Here is a 20,490-nt window from a genome sequence, read left to right on the forward strand (position 1 = left end):
AGTGCTCAGATGTCGTCCCAGTTCCAGCGTATCTTTCCCAGCCAGCACCTGTTGAGCAGCGTGGGACCATCGCCCGGTACCACCCAGAGTGGTAGCTTGTGCACCGCTCCTTCGTAGGAGACCTTTACGGTAGCCCCACAGACGGTGAGGAGGATCGCTCTACGTTTGGCAGTGCTCTCTTCCCCATCTAGCTCGTTGGCCACGAAGCATTGGTCGAGTCGCTCCACAAAACTTTCCCAATCATCTCCCTCCGAGAATTTCTCCAGAATGCCCACTGTTCTCTGCATCTTTGGGCTCACTATCTTATCTCGTCGCCAGTTGTGTATGGAGAAAGAGTCAGACTGAACACTGAGCTCAAAGTAAAGTGTGACCGTAGTCTTTTATTGCAGGTCTCCAGAGTGCCTCTCCAAGCTGTGAAGCCGCCTTAAATACTTGTGCTCCCAAGGGATTATGGGATGAGCCCTCTGGTGGCTATACAGAGTAAATACAAATCCACATATATAACACCTACTATGTCTGGTTCCTCGCCATGCAGTATTGCCTCCAGTTCCCTTGGTTTATTACAGACATGGTGCATTTCTGCACACAGTTTAACTCATTTTTAATACCATCTTTTTAAACTCCTGTTCTCTAACTCTCCCTGGCCACCAATGTGTTCCCTTTATTCTTTTCAATGCTCTCCATTCCTGTTTTGTTTATATTTAGGCTGGATTAATTTCTTGCAGATCCCTGCCCCCGTCTTACTAGTTTAAAGCCTTTGCTTTCTCCCTATTTACCCTTTCTGCTAGGACACAGGCCCCATCCCGGTTCAGGTGGAGCCTATCCCATCGGTACAGCTCCTTCCTGTCCCAGTACTGGTGCCAGTGTCCCATGAAAAGGAACCTCTCTTCCCACACCAGCCCTTTAGTCACGTGTTAATTCTCCGGATCTGACTGTTTCTATGTCAATTTGCACGTGGCTCGGGCAATAATCCAGAGATTATTACTCTCTGTGCTGCTCCAGCAGGACCTCCTCCCTCTTCCTACCAATGTTGCTTGTTCTGACATGAGCCACAACAGCTGGATTTAGCATCTCCCTTTCCAAGTTTCTCTCCAGCCGCCGTGAGGTATCCCTTACCCTGGCATCAGGTAGGCAACACACCCTTCGGGATTCTCATCCGTGGCTGCAGAGCACACTGTTTGGCTCCCTAATTATAGAATCCCCTATCACTACCACATTTCTATTCTGCTCCCCCACCCCGGACAACCTTCTGAGCCACAGTGCCTTGATCTGCATTGTGACTGTTCTCCCCGTAGTCTTTCCCCTCGTCTTCACAAGTAGTGCATACATTGTACCTGTTGGACAGGACCAGTATCTGCGGGACCACCTTCTCATTCTCTCCTAATCTACCCGGTTTCCTGACAGTCACACCCTCCCTTTCCTGAACCTGTGCTTTCCTTTGCGGTGTAACTGTTTTCTGGATAAAACTATCCAGAAAACTTCCATTTATATAGCGCCTTTAATATAGTAAAATGTCCCCAGGTGCTTCAATCTCCAGCTCAATGACTGAGCCGGAGTGACTGAAGGTAGAGACACTTCCTGCAGGTATGGGAATCTGAGACAGTCTCGCTGTCCACAAATTCCCACATACTGCAGTCCCGATGCACAGACTGCCCTGCCATCTCTAGTCTATTTCATTTATTTGCTTATTGTCAGCCAGTGGCTCAGTGGGCAGCACTCTTGACTGAGTCAGAAGGTTGTGGGTTCAAGTCCCACTCCAGAGACATGAGCACACAAATCTAGGCTGACACTCTCCAGTGCAGTGCTGAGGGAGTGTTGCACTGTCTGAGGTGCCGCCTTTCGGATGAGACGTTAGGCCCTCAGGTGGATGTAAAAGATCCCGTGGCACAATTTTGAAGAAGAGCAGGGGAGATACCCCCTGGTGTTCTGCCCAATATTTATCCCTCAGTCACCATAACAAAAACAGATTATCTGGTCATTATCACATTGCTGTTTGTGGGAGCTTGCTGTGTGCAAATTGGCTGCCTGTCCTACATTGCAGCAGTGACTACACTTAAAAAAAGAAAAGTACTTCACTGGCTGTAAAGCGCTTTGGGACGCCCGAGTTCATGAAAGGCGCTATATAAATGCAAGTCGGTCTTTTCCCAATTGGTTCACTCATGTCCGTCAGAGAATGAAACCTGCCGTCCTTGCATTGTCCTGTATGTGACCCCAATGTGGTTGATTCTTACCTGCCCGCTGAATGGCCGAGTAAGCCCCTCCGTTGTACCAAACCGCTAGAAGCCCCACCACCACCTCAGGGAACCTAGGGATGGCAATAAATGCTGGCCTTGCCAGTAGTGCCCACATTGAGTATATTTTTTTAATGGACTATTATTTATCATCACAAGCTGTACCTATCTCTAATCACCAATTCCATCCCCAACCAAATATTTAACAGCTCCCTTTTTGAAGAAGGTTATCAATGTAGGATCAAACAGTGTTTGCAAGGTATTGTTGGAGATAGGGAGGAGGCAGTGGCAAGGGGTGTGGGATTTTTAATCTTATCTGAGGCTTGCTAACCTTAATGTTTCCAAATTCCACAGTCAATGAAGTACCATTTGAAGTGTAGTCACTGCTGCAAGTGTAGGAAAGGCGGCCGCCAATTGCGCACAGCAAGCTCCCACAAACAGCAAGCAATTGACTTGTTTAGTTTATCTAGTTAAGTTAATTTACTAAAGTATTAGTTATAGTTCCCTAGCTCTTGGTTTAAACCACTGCTTAACTTTGTTAATTTACTAAAGTATTAGTTAAACGTTCCCCAGCTCGGACCTTTGTTCTTTGTTCACGACTCTTGAGTGAATTGGCCCTTTCGCATCTACACGATCGAATCCATTCAGAGGAAGAAATTTCAGTTGTTTAGATTCTTGTAATTTAGAAGTCTAAATCTGGAATCGTTCTTGTCAGTGCTCTCAAAGCCGCCTTGAGTGCATTCCAAATCTGGCTTCGCCAGTGACCGATAAAAAGTTAGAGTAACCTTTTTTGGCCCTCTTGTCAAAGAGCCTCGAGAAATGTGAGTACTTGACGAGTGTGAACAACTTTACATTGACTGGAAACTTTCAGCAACAACATGCATTTATATAGCACCTTTTTAATGTAGTAAAACATTCCAAGGCACTTCACAGGAGCATTATCAAACAAAATTTGACACTGATCCACGTAAACCGATATTAGGAGAGGTGACCAAAAGTTTGGAATGTCTTAATGGAAGAAGCGGAGAGGTTTAGGGAGGGAATTCCAGAGTTTAGGACGGCTTAGTTTATGGAGGGTGGGAGGCCAGCCAAGAGAGCATCGGAATGGTTGAGGTAACACAAGTGTAGATGAGGGTCCCACAGCAGTAGGTGCGCGGAGGCAGAGCCGAGTGATATCCCTGAAGATGGAGTTGCTCAACCCCAGAGAAAGATGGTGGCAAGGCACAGTGCATACCCAGCTGGTGCTGTGTTTTCCCGTGGTCTCGTGGCTCTGCCTCTGTTCCCAGGTTGATGCCATTAAAAACCAATGGCGGTTGCTGTTGGACAGAGGGGGCTCTTGCCGTCGGTGACATCAGGGGATAACCCTGCAGGGAAGGAAGCCGTTTCCATGGAGCAGAAAAGTTGACTTAGACTCAGAATCCTACAGCACAGAGGGAGCCCATGTGAAAGCTATCCAATGAGGCCCTCTTTTACACTGTTCTTTCTCTGCAGCCCTGCAAATGTTTGCTTTTCAAGTATTTATCCAGTTCCCTTTTTGAAAGTTACTATTGAATCTGCTTCCACCAACCATTTAGGCTGTGCATTCCAGCTCATAACTCTTAACTTTTTTTTCGATAGTCAATGAGGACTTTGAATACAAAATAACTTCCATGAGTTTCCTTTTACTTTTAAGGAGAATTATATTTAACCACTCAATCAACAAAACACAAATTGTGGTGTTCATTTCTTCTGGCAAAGAATAAACTATATTAAGTAGATCTAGAAAGGATGAACTGAGACTTTCACTCAATGCTTCTTACGCAAATCGATGCCAGAAAAGAGCATTAAAACTCTTCTATATTTGTCTCTGGTGTCAGGCGTGGCTCCGTGGTCGTGCTCATGTCTGTGAGTCAGAAGCTTGTGGGTTCAAGTCCAGAGACTTGAGCACAAAATCTAGGCTGACACGTCAGTGTAGTACTGAGGGGGAGCTGTACTTTCAGATGAGACGTTAAACCGAGGCCCCATCTCCCCCTCTCGCATGGACATGAAAGATCCCATGGCACTATTTTGAAGAGCAGCAGTGACGTTCTCCCCAGTGTCCTGGCCAATATTTATTGCTCAACCAACATCACCTAAAACAGATTATCTGGTCATTATCACATTGCTGTTTGTGGGAGCTTGCTGTGTGCAAATTGGCTGCTGCTTTTCCCCACATTACAGCAGTGACTACACTCCAAAAGTACTTCATTGGCTGTGAGGCACTTTTGGACATCTTGGGGTCGTGAAATGTGCCGTATAAATGTAAGTATCCTTTCCTAATCTGGTATAGTAATAAAACAACTACAGACCGGAACCAGTACAAACTTTTCTCTCAGTTCTGATTTGGACATCCCAAGCACAGCAACCGTTAACAATCACACCACCATATATGAGTTAGACATTATGGTCCCACCCTAATTCAATGAAAAATAGATTCCCATAAAAGGCATCCAAAAATGGAGAACAAAAAACTACCTTTTACATCATACTCTTGCTGGGGGTATAAAATTTGCTGAGCATATCGATAAGCGAATAAACAGCACTCGGGAGACTGGAATCATATTGATGGGTCAAGAAAATCCACTAAACTCAAATGTATGAAAGTTAGAAGATACTGCATGTCGGGTAAGGAAAAAGCAGATATGTACACAATGAAAGGATATGCATTAGTACAAGTGGAGAAGGAAAATGGTTTGAGGGATTATTGATTATCCACTGAAACTCGGCTGCCCATACCCTAACTCGCACCAATCCTCGTTCACCCATCACCCCTGTGCTCGCTGACCCTACCCTAACTCGCACCAATCCTCGTTCACCCATCACCCCTGTGCTCGCTGACCCTACATTGGCTCCCAGTCCGGTAAGGCCTCGTTTTTAAAATTCTCGCCTTTGTTTTCCAATCCCTCTATGGCCTCGCCCCTCCCTATCTCTCTAACCTCCTCCAGCCCCACAACTTTCCGGGATCTCTGTGTTCCTCCAACTCTGGCCTCTCGTGTATTCCCCACTTCCTTCACCCGACCATCGGTGGCCGTGTCTTCAGCCTTCTGGGCCTGAAGCTCTGGAATTCCCTCCCTAAACCTCTCTGCCTCTCTTTCCTCCTTTTAAGATCCTCCTTAAAACCTACCTCTTTGACTAAGTTTTTGGTCACCTTGTGTGACTCGAGTGGATTTGTATCTGATTACATTCCCTAAAGGCCTTGGGACCTTTTACTACGTTAAAGGTGCTATATAAACGCAGGTTGTTGTTGTAGGGCGGAGCGAGTAATTTGAAAGAATTAACCTAGCAAAGGGGCATTTTGCAACGTTGCAAAACAATAGAACTAAGCTGTTGCTTTTTCCCGATCCCCCCCCCCTTCTGTCGTAACAGTGATCCCTGCGTCCGACTTGTCCGAACAGATTTCAACGGCCGGTACAGAGGCCTCGGGCACGGGAAACATGAAGTTTATGCTGAATGGAGCCCTGACAATCGGAACCATGGATGGTGCGAATGTAGAAATGGCAGAGGAGGCGGGAGAGGAGAACCTCTTCATCTTCGGGATGAGAGTGGAAGATGTCGCGGCACTTGATAAAAAGGGGTTGGTATTAAATTAACAGGTAACCACTTGCTGCAACACACGGACAACGTCCCTTTGTCTCTATCAAGTGTCAGCCCTGGTTCACTAGAAGCACTCTTGCTTCTGAGTCAGAAGGTCGTGGAGTCGAGCCTCACTGCAGAGATTTGAGCACAAAATCCAGGCTGGCACTCCAGTGCAGTCCTGAGGGAGTGCTGCACTGTCAGATGCACCATCTTTCGGGGAGGCCCCGTCTACCATCTCCGGTGGATGTAAAAGACTCACCGGCATTAATCGAGGACGAATTGTCCGCGGTGTCCTGGCCCTCAACCAACACCACTAAAAACAGACGATCTGGTCATTATCACATTGCTGTTGTGGGAGCTTGCTGTGCACAATTTGGCTGCTGCATTCTCTCCATTACAATTGTGACTGCACTTCAAAGTAGCTCATTGGCTGTAAAGTGCTTTGTGACATTCTGAGGGCCTGATGTCGTGAGTGTAATATATCCAAGTTTGCTGACGATACAAAGCTAAGTGGAAAAGTAAGCTGTGAGGAGGCTGTATAGGTATATAGACCGGTTAAGTGATTAGGCAAGACCGATTGAGTATAATGTGGGGAAAGTGTGAAATTAACCACTTCGGGAAGAAGAATGGAAAAGTAGAATATTGTTTAGAAGTTGAGAGATTAGTAAATGTTGGTATTAAGATGGTTTTGGGGGTCCTTGTACAGGAATCACAGCAAGTTAACATGCAGGTACAGCAAGCAAGTAGGAGGACAAGTGGTATGTTAGCCTTTATTGCAAAGGGGTTGGAGTATAAGAGTAAAGAAGTCTTGCTACAATTATATGGAGCTTTAGTGAGACCACACTTGGAGTATTGTGTACAGTATTGGTCTCCTTACCTAAGGAAGGATATACTTGCCTTAGAAGGGGTGCATCAAAGGTTCACCAGACTGATCCCTGGGGTGAGAGGTCTGTCCTATGAGGAGAGATTGAACAGATTGGGCCGATACACTCGAGTTAGAAGAATGAGAGGTGATCTCCGTGAAACATATAAAACTCTTAGAGAGGTTGTTTCCAATAAGCTGCAGAGTCTAGACGTAGCTGGGCATAGTCTGAGGATAAGGGGTCGGTCATTTAGGACATAGATGAGGAGAAATGTTTTCACTCGGAGGGTGGTGAATCTTTGGAATTCTCTGCCCCAGAGGCTCAGTCATCGAGTATATTCAAGGCTGAGATCGATAGATTTTTGGGGACAATGGGACTTGAGGGGTATGTGGATAGTGCAGGACACTGGATTTGATGTAGAAGTGCAGGACACTGGATTTGATGTAGAAGTTCAGCCATGATCTTATTGAATGACGGAGCAGGCTTGATGGGGCAGAGGGCCTACTCCTGTTTATATTTCTTATGTGAAAGGCGCTATATAAATGCAAGTCTTTATTAGTCCGTGCATTGCCCTGCTTGTCTGTCTGTTTGATGACCATTTTACTAAGTGACAGTAATTGTAAATAACATTTGAAACTTCCATTTGTAGATAACTAGTTCCCACGGACACATTCCAAATCTTGTCCCATCAGTACACTTGGTGTCAGATGTGGGGAAGTGCATTGCTGTAAATATTGCTCTCTCATCTTGCATAATTTTCTCGATGGTGTTTCTAGTTCTGGGCCTGTTTCGAATGGCCCGTAACAGAGCGCTTGACTGTCCAGGAAATGTTTAACCTGCATCTTGTGGAGCTGAGGTGCAGATCAGCCGTGAATGGTGGAGCAGGGTTAAAGGGCCTCTTCCTGTTCCTAATGTTCCTTCATTGTGTCTGTAGAAGAACGACTAGTGTACAACTTACCCTTGGACTTTGTGTCCCCTGCAGGTACAATGCCAGGGACTACTATGACAAGTTGCCAGAGCTGAAGCAAGCCATGGATCAGATCAGCAGTGGCTATTTCTCCCCTAAAGAGCCAGAGCTGTTTAAGGACATAGTTGACATGTTGATGTACCATGACAGGTAACTCGCATCAGACAGATACACCTACTGATGGATAACCCACTGACATAAAGGGCATGGTGCTTCTCTTACTGGACAAGCAATCCAGAGAACAATGAGTTCAAAACCCATCATGGCCGTTGGAGAATCTTTATTCATTTTTAAAAATCTGGTATAAGTGACCCTGAAGCTGTTGGATTGTCGTAAACCCAACTGGTTCACTAATGTCCTTTAGGGAAGGAAATCTGCCGTCCTTACCCAATCTGGCCTACATGTGACTCCAGACCCATACCAACGTAGTCAGCTCTTAACTGCCCCCGAATTGGCCCAGCAAGCCACTCCGTTGTATCAAACTGGGGGAACTAGGGGATGGGCTGGAAATGCCGGCCTTGCCAGTGACCCTCGCAACCCAAGAATGATTATTTTTAAGTAGCATTAATGTGCTACTATTGGATACAGTACGCTAATGTACTTTGCTGTTTTCCTAGCTTTTATCCCTCGCTGCTGTATATTGAAATTCACATATGTTGAAGTTCAGAGCCTCTTATAAACCTGCACACTCAGAATCCTGCAGCAATCACGGTTTCAGGACATCTTAATCCCAAAATAATCGGTTTTAAAATACTGATTTACAAAGTGTTTACCAGGTGACTTTTGTGGAAATAAACATTCTGAACTATCTCGTGCTCTGTCTGAGACATTGTATGTTGTTTAGCTGCCACTTCACACCAAGCTGTCACCCCTGACCTTTCACCTAGCCAGGTCAGATAGGTGTTAAGTGGCAGCTGAGTGTGGAGCAGTAGGTAACTAATACCTGGTACACCAATACCTTGGGTTCTGAGTTGGTTTGAGACTTGAGACGAGGTCCTGCCCAGGTAGGGCCCTCTGTCCCCATCCAGCATGGCTGATGCTAGAAACCGAGCAGCGTAGGCCGATCACAGCTACAGCGATACTCCGTGACACTGAATCCCACACTCGATGCCGGTGAGCTGCCAGAGAGAGAAAGTGCCTCGCCTCGTGCCCATGAACAGTTCCTGCCGTCGTTTCTTTAAGTTATGTTACAAGATAAATTCAGAGAGTGATCTGTACACTTGCCCCCCTTTTGATTGCGTGCCCTGGTGACTTTAATGTACTCGGCTCAGCCGCACAATCAGTTCAGTCAATTGACACAAGTGTGATGAGAAGCTTTGACTGGCATCAAGATACAAGTTTCCTTTTTTAAGTTATTTTGCACACAGTAATTGTATAATGACTTTCTCGTGTATATAGCAGTAATTCCCATCTACTTTCTCCCCTCACACCGCTCCATCCTCCCACAGAATGGATTCTTCCAGTTGTGATTGGTTGAATATTGGTCACGAACAACCATCTGCGCTGTGACCTTTTCCTGTGAAGGTCAAAGGGCAGTCGAGGTCCTTGTGCCCATACATATGGGGGAACGGTAGCACACAGATTATGTTACTGGGCTAGTAACCCAGAGGCTTGGTCTAACGATCCGGAGACATGAGTCCAAATCCCACCACGGCAGCTGGGGAATTTAAATTCAATTAAATAAATCTGGAATAAAAAGCTAGTATCAGTAATGGAGACCATGAAACTACCGGATTGTCGTTAAAAACCCATCTCGGTCACAAATGTCCTTTAGGGAAGGAAATCTGCTGCCCTTACCCAGTCTGGTTTATCTCTGTCTCTTACTGCCCTCTGCCACTCGGTTGTATTGAAGAAGGTGGCCCACCATCAACTCTCGGCCAGTTAGGGCTAACCTTACCAGCGACACCCACATCCTGTGAATGAATAAAAAAAAGTGTCACCCAAGGACTTAGTGTCACAGTCTGTTAAATCAGACTATTTTGCTAATGGATGCTCCTGTATAGTATAGTATTAGGCAGTCCTTCGTATCGAGGATGATCCGCTTCCACACGTAAAAAAGATGAGTTCACAAGTGTTTCAGTGAGGGACCTGACATTCTAGGTCCCGAGCTACATATCGAAGGATGTTAAATGCCTGCGCGTGAATTATTTTAACATGGTGTGGCCGTTGCACACCAGCCACCACATGGGCTTGACCAAGCAAGACCTTAGTCCAGTGGCAAAGGTTAATCAAGACCACTGGAGGACCAGCTTTGCAGCGCCACTCCTGGGCCCCAGCTCCTGGGCCCCGACCCCCGCTGCTCCTGGCCCCGACCCTGCCCATGCTGCAGTCGGCAATCTGGATTCTGGTGACGTCCATCCAATCGCCCTCCTTGAAGCCGTCGCACTCCTGGACGAGCTCGTGCTGCTCCCTGCAGTGGCTGGCTCCTTATAGCCCCGATCTGCTGCGATGGTGTTCCCTCGCAGGTCGGGGGGTGGGTGCCATGCTGGGTCTGGGGCTGGCTGCCATAGGAGGATACAAGGAGGAACCAGCTCCCAGATGCTCCTGTAAGGAGATTCTGACCACCATGATCAACATCCATCAGCTATTAGTTTGGCTGAGGTTTCAAAAGTCAAAATCTTACCAAATGCTCAAAGATCTTTTTATTTAAGTTATCTTTTGATACCCTGGCCAGACGCACGCAAGCGGAATTATTGAGTTCAATTAACTGCATGCTTCTGTCTGGGAAAGGCCCAATTGTGTTTAGAATGCGATGTATCCTGCCACCCTGTTTGGGCTGGCTGTTTGTAGGTTCATGTATTGGGTATTTAATCTCTGCTTTCATTTCTTTCAGGTTTAAAGTGTTTGCTGACTTTGAAGCATACGTCAAATGTCAAGAGAAAGTTAGTGAGCTTTATAAGGTGAGGCTCCTACAGGGCTTACTGTGTTACTGCAGTCTCCATATACACTTGGTGAATCACCCTATGGTTTGCCAACTCTGGTTGGGCTGTATTGTGGGAGGTTTCAGCGCATGACCTCCAACTGCAGGGAGTGCTAGGATTCAGTAAAATAGGTACAGGTGCAGCGTCGCAAAACCGGAGCTCCGGAATGATCCGGACCGATCGGTGGCAGGGTCGTCCGGAATCCATAAAATGTTCCAGAATCCAGACCCTGCCCACCTCTGGGTCCTGCCGCTGCCCTTACCTCGGGGCCTCCTCGCTGGCCCACCTGAACGGCTCCTTCGCGACGGGGCCCTTTCTGACATTCCGAAATCCGGAAATACCCGAACCTGGGCTCTGGTGTTTCCGGATTCGTGACGTCAGAAGAAACGGCCTTGGTCCCGGGGGTTCCAGATTCTTGACGCTGTACCTGTATTACCCCACCCAGCAGGAACAGCACTACATCATCATAAGTGGGTAATCGAATGTGAATGTGGCAGCGGGTGGAATGAGTCCACAGGAAGAGAAAGTACAAAGAGGAAAAATTAGGCTATTTCCAAGCAGAGAGAGAGAGAGAGAAGCCCCTAAACCAAGCAATTAATCGAGCCTTGTCCTGTGGGCTGCCCAGGAATCGGGCATTTGATTTATCAATAGTGGGTTTTGTGCTCATTAGAGGGAGGGGTGTTTGTGCCGGAGCATGGAACACTTTATCGGGGCAGTCTGAACAGAATTGAAGTGGCACAGATTCACTTCACAGGTTAACTAACAGAGGTTGCTTTTCACCAGGTCAGTCCGTGCTGGATCTGAACTCCTTTCCCATGGTCAAACGGTAGTGCCTAACCCCTTGCGCTACCCAATATCCTGATTATCTCTGGGCAAACTAGTCCCACCCAACCCTTCCTTCAACGACTGTCTGTCCCACCTGTGACAGAGACTGTAATTCCCGTATTGGACTGTTCAGCCACCTAAGAACTCATGTTAAGAGTGGAAGCAAGTCTTCCTCGATCCCAAGGGACTGCCTATGATGATGATGATATCTCTTGGGGGAAAAATGCAAAACTTAGGATTTGCGATGTGGAGTTAAATGTCCTTGTTTACATTTCTCTCATTCCAATCAGACTGTGTCATAAATTACAAACTGCAGCAAGCACAAAACAACAGCACAGACAGATTGGTCCAGAAATCCCGCATTCATCTTCCTGCGGGCATTCGACTAAAAATAGGACACAAGATGCGCACTTACCTTTGGTCGAACACTCACCAGAGATCCCGGACTTGAGGCCTTCCCTTCTTGCGCAACGGAGCGCGTTCTCATTGGGACGTCCGCAGGAGTCACGTGGGCCTGGACACCCAATCACAGAAAAGTATTTTCTCATTCATCGTAATTGGAGTTTCATAAATCCGAAACTCACTACTATGAATAAGAAACACACCCCAAACACTACATTAAAAAAATGTTTAAAACACCTCTCATAAATACATTATAGAAATTAAAGTTGATAGAAATGTTTTTTGGGGGGAAAAAATTGCCGATTTTTGAAAATTTTTTTAATGATGGTTTAAAATTAAATTACCTGAGTGGGCAGCGTTTTTAGCATAAATATGTATTTTTAAATTTTATTATGTTTTAAAACTCTTATGCTAGTAAAAGTAGGCGCTGCACCTGCTTTTACCAGCCGTAAGAGTTTTAAGGACATTTGCAGAGCAAGAGATGGGCAAATAGCCATGGGAACGTCCTTCTCCCCGAGATGTGGCCATCTGACAAGCCAGAAACTTGACCGATCGGAAAAGCCGGTTTTCAGTGCATGCGCATTGCGTGCCAAAAACCGGCTTTCGCGATGCCTTCCTGGGTCCATACACACTCCGTACGGACCCGTGGAGGCCGGGATATTGGGGCCATTGATTGTTACACAGCCTGGGAGGAGGAACTGATCAGGGAGGGATTAGATTAAGTAAAGAAAACACATCAGCAAAGATCTGATGGGTCTGTTTCTGTGCTGTAACGTTCAATAATTTTATGACATACAATCAGATGGGTTTTGATTTGGAATATGGATTTTGATCATTGTAAGGGACTGATTGACATAAACAGCGATCCCTCTGGACACAATCTCCACACATAGAAACATAGAAAATAGGTGCAGGAGGAGGCCATTTTTCCCTTCGAGCCTGCGCCAACATTCGATAAGATCATGGCTGATCATTCCCTCAGTACCCCTTTCCTGCTTTCTCTCCATACTCCTTGGTCCCTTTAGCCGTAAGGGCCATATCTAACTCCCTCTTGAATATATCCAATGAACTGGCATCAACAACTCTGCGGTAGAGAATTCCACAGGTCAACAACTCTGAGTGAAGAAGTTTCTCGTCATCTCAGTCCTAAATGGCCTACCCTTTATCCTTAGACTATATCCCCTGGTTCTGGACTTCCCCAACATCGGGAACATTCTTCCTGCATCTAACCTGTCCAGTCCCGTCAGAATCTTATACGTTTCTATGAGATCTCCTCTCATCCTTCTAAACTCTGGTGAATACAGGCCCAGTCGATCCAGTCTCTCCTCATATCAGTCCTGCCATCCCGGGAATCAGTCTGGTGAACCTTCGCTGCACTCCCTCAGTAGCAAGAACGTCCTTCCTCAGATTAGGAGACCAAAATTGAACACACTATTCCAGGTGAGGCCTCACTAAGGCCCTGTACAATTGCAGTAAGACCTCCCTATTCCTATACTCTAATCCCCTAGCTATGAAGGCCAATATACCATTTGCCTTCTTCACCGCGTGCTGTACCTGCATGTCAACTTTCAATGACTGATGAACCATGACACCCAGGTCTCGTTGCACCTCCCCTTTTCCTAATCTGCCGTCATTCAGATAATATTCTGCCTTTGTGTTTTTGCCACCAAAGTGGATAACCTCACATTTATCCACATTATACTGCACCTGCCATGCATTTGCCCACTCACCTAACCTGTCGAAGTCACCCTGCAGCCTCTTAGCGTCTTCCTCACAGCTCACACCATCACCCAGCTTAGTGTCATCTGCAAACTTGGAAATATTACACTCAATTCCTTCATCTAAATCATTGATGTACATTGTGAATAGCTGGGGTCCCAGCACTGAGCCCTGCAGCACCCCACTAGTCACTGCCTGCCATTCTGAAAAGGACCCGTTTATCCCAACTCTCTGCTTCCTGTCTGCCAACCAGTTCTCTATCCACGTCAGTACATTACCCTCAATACCATGTGCTTTAATTTTACACACTAATCTCTTGTGTGGGATATTGTCAAAAGCCTTTTGAAAGTCCAAATACACCACATCCACTGGTTCTCCCTTGTCCACTCTACCAGTTACATCTTCAAAAAATTCTAGAAGATTTGTCAAGCAGGATTTCCCTTTCATAAATCCATGCTGACTTGGACCGATCCCATCACTGCTTTTCAAATGCGCTGCTATTTCATCTTTAATAATTGATTCCAACATTTTCCCCACTACTGATGTCAGGCTAACCAGTCTATAATTACCGTTTACTCTCTCCCTCCTTTCTTAAAAAATGGTGTTACATTAGCTACCCTCCAGTCCATAGGAACTGATCCAGAGTCAATAGACTGTTGGAAAATGATCACCAATGCATCCACTATTTCTAGCCACTTCCTTAAGTACTCTGGGATGCAGACTTTCAGGCCCCGGGGATTTATCGGCCTTCAATCCCATCAATCCCATCAATTTCCCTAACACAATTTCCCGCCTAATAAGGATTTCCTTCAGTTCCTCCTTCTCACTAGACCTTCGGTCCTCTAGTATTATCGGAAGGTTATTTGTGTCTTCCTTCGTGAAGACAGAACTAAAGTATTTGTTTAACTGGTCCGCCATTTCTTTGTTCCCCATTCTAAATTCACCTGAATCTGACTGCAAGGGACCTATGTTTGTTTTCACTAATCTTTTTCTCTTCACATATCTATGGAAGCTTTTGCAGTCAGTTTTTATGTTCCCAGGAAGCTTCCTCTCACACTCCATTTTCCCCCTCCTAATTATTCCCCTTTGTCCTCCCTCTGCTGTATTATAAAATTCTCCCAGTCCTCAGGTTTGCTGCTTTTTCTGCAATTTATAAGCCTCTTCCTTGGATTTAACACTATCCTTAATTTCCCTTGTTAGCCACGGTTGAGCCACCTTCCCTGTTTTATTTTTACTCCAGACAGGGATGTACAATTGTTGAAGTTCATCCATGTGATCTTTAAATGTTTGCCATTGCCTATCCACTGTCAACCCTTTAAGTATCACTTGCCAGTCTATTCTAGCCAATTCGCGTCTCGTACCATCGAAGTTACCTTTCCTTAAGTTCAGGACCCTAGTAACTGTGTCACTCTCCATCTTAATAAAGAATTCTACCATATTATGGTCACTCTTCCCCAAGGGGTCTCGCACAATAGGATTGCTAATTAGTCCTTTCTCATTACACATCACCCAGTCTAGGATGGCCAGCCCTCTAGTTGGTTCCTCAACATATTGGTCTAGAAAACCATCCCTTATATACTCCAAGAAATCCTCCTTTACCACATTGCTACCAAGTTTGGTTAGCCCAGTCAATATGTAGATTAAAGTCACCCATGATAACTGCTGTACCTTTATTGCACACATCCCTCATTTCATTGAGTAATCGCAAGTTCCAGCCTCCTCAACATTGACATTTGCCTAAAGTTTGGAACTTGATCATTCAGTCAATGGAAGGAAATTCTTGTGCATTATCAGATTGAAATGTCGACAGGCTCCACACGACGAATCACTTTGGGACTCCAGTGACTGTTCTGTGGGCCATCAAGTCGGGGGTTGGGAAAATGTCTGTGCTTCAGAAGTTCACCCAGAATTGTGGGTTTGTGTGCGACAGGGAGAGCGTATATCTGCGTATAAATAATATGTCTCGGTTGCATGTCTATCGCAATTTGAGTCACGCTGCCCCTCTGTATTTCACCAAATTTTATTTTTCTGGTCATGAGTTCCAAATCAATGAATGATGTTCTTTGTTCACAGAATCCAAGAAAGTGGACCAAGGTAGTAATTAAAAACATCGCCAACTCTGGCAAGTTCTCCAGTGATCGAACCATCGCACAGTACGCCAGGGAGATCTGGGGGGTTGAGCCCTCTGCTGTGAAGATTCCTCCCCCAAATGAACCCAAAGCTTAGTACGTTGAGTGCCTATCAGTTATCAAAACGGGCAGTGTGCGCGCTCTAGGCCGATTGTGTTTCTGCCCAGCGCCTCTGCCCATATATCAGATTAGTGTTTATCATGGAAATGGCCTTGCTTTAGTCTGTCTTTATTAAACACATTTGCTGTGCACCTTATTGGAACATGTGATTAAGTGAAGGGGTGTTTATTGTCTTTATGATGTTTCATAAAAGCTAGATAATTTTTTTTAATGCAGATTTCTATAATAGAATTATAAATCTGTCTGTCTTGCGAAGAAAGGATTAACCTTTGAGTCTGAATTTTTGTTTGCACCAGACGTTCAGTATCTTGATTTGTGTCTAATGGGTGGAGCAGGGTTTGGAACTGAAGCCTGTTGTACTATTTCATCCAATAATGCCTTTAAGTGGAGTGTCTGTACTGTTTAATTTGATGTTTGTTCTCGGAGTGTAGTGCCTATAATTACAAGTAATGTAGTCAGGGATTTACAGTACACTGTCTTCCTGTGCATGGGTTCTGGGACAACCTTTATTGAAGTTCCGAGCAGTCACATCACGAATGCTTGGAAACAATCTGAAAGATTTAAGAATAAATTAAAACATTCTCACGGCACACGTGTGGCGATTCCCTCATTCAAAGTCGTGGCCTCTCTTTATTATTGACTTGTCGGACGTTTGGCTTGGCTTTGCAGTTCAAAGTCACCTCTTTAGTGAGGCAAGTGGAGGGCACAGACGGTATAACAATGACCACCTGGATGTTCTCCGTTAGTTATTGATGCCTTCTCAATCCGTTGTGCTGTCTTTTTCAAGGGACCCTGTTGATGATCTGAAGATTTTTTTTTAAAGGCAATTATGGGCTAGAATTTCCACTCAATTTCTGCCGGTTTTCTCGTTTTTGGCAGAAAACCACCTGGCAAAAATTTCCGCTCCATTTCAGAGTTCCGCCGGCGGTTTTGAAATACCGCTAGCGTGCACCGTCGAAAGAAACGCTCCCGCCCAAGTTTGGGCTCAGCGGTGACTTGTAGGCAAGATCGGACAAACCGCCCACAAAAAGCAGCCGGAGCTGGTAGGTAAGTAGCCCTGTTTATTTAAAAAAAAAAGGGTAAGTTAAAGGGTTTTTATAATTATTTTAAAATTATTTTACAGCGATTAAGTTGAAAAGGGTCCTGAGAATGTTTCCTGATTGATTTTTTTTCATTTTGTTTTTTGGAGAAAAAAAAAATGGTGTTTTCCCCCTCCGAGGCCCAACCCGCAGCCTCGGTCTAACTTTGCGTAATTAGCGCCCATTTTGATTAAGAACCGCCCAGTTTGCCCAGGATCTCGTTTTCCGCCGGGAATCTGCGCGTAAGACCCATTTTTCTCACCGGGCGGTATTTTTTTTGGTGCAATTTTTCGCCAGCGTTAATTTAAGAATCTTAGCGATCTTTTGGGTGGCAATCCGGTGGTGACGGATTTTATGGAAATTCTAGCCATTATTTTATCAGTTTCCTAAAATTATATTTGTGTCAAACCTGGATGTGGTTAACCGGTGTGTGGGATTTGAGTGCATTGGAATGGGAACATTAATCTTTCCACTGCACCAGTATTCCTGGGTTTACATTAAGCCATTCCTACCTCTGGTTCACCATTGCCAAAGTCTGTGGAGCAAGAAAAGGGAAATTAAAAATATGGTTAAAGAATGGTTTAAAAAAAAATAGGGAGAGAGCGCAACTTTTTTTCCATAATATATTAGTAAAAGACTTGCATTTATATAGCACCTTTCATGACCTCTGGACGTCCCAAAGCGCTTTACGGCCAATGAAGTACTTTTGAAGGGTAGTCAGTGTCGTAATATAGGAACCACAGCAGCCAATTTGCACACAGCAAGCTCCCACAAACAGCAATGTGATGATGACCAGACTGTGCAGTGGAGGCTCCCTCAATACTGGACTTCAGTGTTGAAGTCACTGGAGTGGGGCTTAAATCCACAACCTTCTGACTCTGAGGCGAGAGTACTATCCACTGAGCCACAGGTGACACTGGAGAGTCGTTCGTTCTTTGTTTCGACCCCCGTTCCCTTACCAAGAGGGTAGGCAGAGAAACTGCTGCCAAATCCTCTGCTAGTACCTGTTTGTAATGGACACATTGAAGTTCCCTCCCTCGCCCATCCCCATCCTATTCACTCCGACGGCACAGACTCGGACTGAACGGTTTGTTAATGTTGGTAAGATCCAGCGATTACAGCCAGCTGGTAGTAACGTTTTCAAACCCATTTTAAATCGGATGGTGGAAACATTTCATTTGTGTTTAAGTTTTCCAGGATGTAGATATTGGTGCACAACAACTTCACTTTCACTGACTTAAAAATACATTTCTAACATTTAGCAGGAAATGCATATTTATTTTGAATGCTGAAAAAAATGCAAAAACTCACTCTTTTTCTCTCGTTTCTCTCTTTTTCTCATCTCTCACTCCGGCTCTTTTTCTCTTCTTTGCTTCTCTCCTCTGTCACTCCTGTTTCTCCCTCTCTTGTTTCTTTCACTCCTCTGTTTCTCTCGCTCCTCACCTCCATTTTGTTTTTCCTCGCTTTTGTCTCTCTCGCTTTTCCCTATTGCATTTGTCGTTTTTTTTATATATTCAGAGTTTTTGTTTCTCCGTCACTCTCTGCAGTACTGGAGCAGGGACGAGACTACAGCAAGCAGCACGAGAAAAATGAAGGATTTTCAACAGAGCAGGATTGCAACAGACACCAGAGAGTGGGCATTCAAAGGACCCAGGGAGCAAGTATTTAAAGGGAGTGGGAGCTTGATGGAGTCTGGGATTAGCCCATTGATACAAAAATTGACACGCCTGTGCCAAATGTTAGTTAGGACTAAACTGACTGCCCTTCTGGAATCTTTATGACCCTTTAATAACTGAATTGGATGAATACAGAGCTCGACACAAAAATATCACCAAGTATGAACATCTACAAAATAAATTTGTTACAAAATAAAACCTTGTCTAGCTGCAGTCACCCCATTTGCCACTAGATGGCATTCCCATCACAGTACAGCAATGAGCCAAGCAATATATTGTGCACCATATGCATTATGCCCTATCCTATCCAGTGCTCTGAAGCAGTAGCAAGCAACATCAGTGTATTTACTTAAAACAGCACATCTACTGTTAGCACCACAATGCACTTTGAGAGACCTATCCAGTTAATCCCACTGCTCTTTCCTTGTAACTGTGCATATGTATAATCCAATTCCCTTTTGGAAAATTACTATTGAATCTGCTTCCACCAGTCAGGGAGTGCGTTCTAGATCATAACTCGCTGCGTCAAAAACACATTTCTCCTCATCTCCCCTCTGTCTCTTCTGACAGATTCTAGCAAGAAGAGTCAGAGAGCTAAGATCCTAAAGAGGCCGAGTCCACCTTCAGATTACCGGGCTGTGCGTGCCCAGTAATATGAGCCATTGTTCCTGAAGTTTTTTTGTTTAATTCATTCTCAGGATGTGGAGTCATTAGCGAGGCCAGCATTTCTTGGGTGCCCCGAGCAGGTGTTGCTGGGCCTTCTAACTGAGCCATTGGTACTGGTTTGATACAACTGCGGGGCTGGCTAGGGCATTTCAGGAGGGTAGTTCAGAGTCAACCATGTTGCTGTGGGAGGAGTCACTGGGTGAGGATGGCAAGATTCCTTCCCTAAAGAACATCAGTGAACCAGTTTTTTTTCGACAATCCGACAGCTTCATGGTCACTTTTTACTGAGACCTTTTTAGTTTCAGATTTTTTTGAACATTGAATTCAAATTCTCAAAGTGGAATGGAGTTTAATCCTGCATTCTGTGGATTATTAATCCAGGAACATAATCACAATTAATGTGATTACTGGCTGTCTGGAGGTGCCGTGCAGCCTAGGAAAGGCTTTTCAAATGTGCTTGCGAGAAATGTTGAAAGGGCCGTGCAGCCTGCTAAAGGGAGCGTGCACCCAAAAGGAGATTAGTGGCAACATTGATCACAATGCTGCTGTAGCCATAATAAGCTGGTCTGGAGCAGTGCAGGAGACCAAAGACACACAGGTCAATTCTGACTTGCTGAAACCGGCACAAATGGAATGGAACTTTCACAGGGGCTTTCCGGTGGGAGACTGAACACCTGCCTGATTCAGGTGGAAGACCCCTTTTAAATGTGCAAATCGGGTCCTATGACAATGGGATGTTGAAGATGATTTTGGAGGACTCTCGGGCAAAGAGCGAGGCTTGCTGGCTTTTTATCTCTTGGAGTTCCTCCGTGACATCGACCCTCATCAACGGCAGTTTGGATACTCTTCTGGAGTTGCGACAATTCCCTCTGTCTTCCAGAGGAGGAAGAACCTCTTGATGTTTGTCTTGATTGTTTCCCACCAGTGCATCGGGGAATTAGAGGGGTTTTACGGTTCTCCAACCTTTGTAATCCCTAGAGTTCCTCCACGTTTTCCGGGGTCAACAGTTTGATGTTCAGCTTCCATATCCCTCTGCCAACTTTCTAGTCTTCCTGTGGGAGGCAATTGGCCGGTAGGAGGCGGTGGTCGGAGAAGAACACTGGCATGACATTGGTGGATCTGATCTTGAGCGTGTGGGACACAAACAGGAAGTCTATTCTGGAATGAATGGACCTGTCTGGTCTCGACCAGCTGTATCTGCGCGGTGCGTGAAGACGTCACACAGCTTGGAATCTTTTACCGCGTCCATCAGGGGTTTGGATGTGGTGCCCAGTTTGCTGGATCGTCCAGGCGCATCG

The 20,490-nt window shown here is 45.4% G+C and overlaps 1 protein-coding gene across 1 annotated transcript in view; it reads left to right on the top strand.

Annotated features, from left to right (window-relative positions):
- Positions 1-16,359, top strand: part of LOC139273962 (glycogen phosphorylase, brain form-like) — a 118,648-nt gene extending 102,289 nt beyond the window's left edge. Inside the window, exons 16-19 of the mRNA XM_070891035.1 lie at positions 5,616-5,823; positions 7,671-7,805; positions 10,489-10,555; positions 15,596-16,359. Coding sequence (XP_070747136.1) covers positions 5,616-5,823; positions 7,671-7,805; positions 10,489-10,555; positions 15,596-15,748 — 563 coding nt within the window. The 3' untranslated portion in view covers positions 15,749-16,359. The remainder of the gene's footprint in view (positions 1-5,615; positions 5,824-7,670; positions 7,806-10,488; positions 10,556-15,595) is intronic.
- Positions 16,360-20,490: the final 4,131 nt, after the last annotated feature.

This window comes from Pristiophorus japonicus, chromosome 9 (genome assembly GCF_044704955.1).
Source record: "Pristiophorus japonicus isolate sPriJap1 chromosome 9, sPriJap1.hap1, whole genome shotgun sequence".
In the NCBI taxonomy this organism is placed as follows: Eukaryota; Metazoa; Chordata; class Chondrichthyes; family Pristiophoridae; genus Pristiophorus; species Pristiophorus japonicus.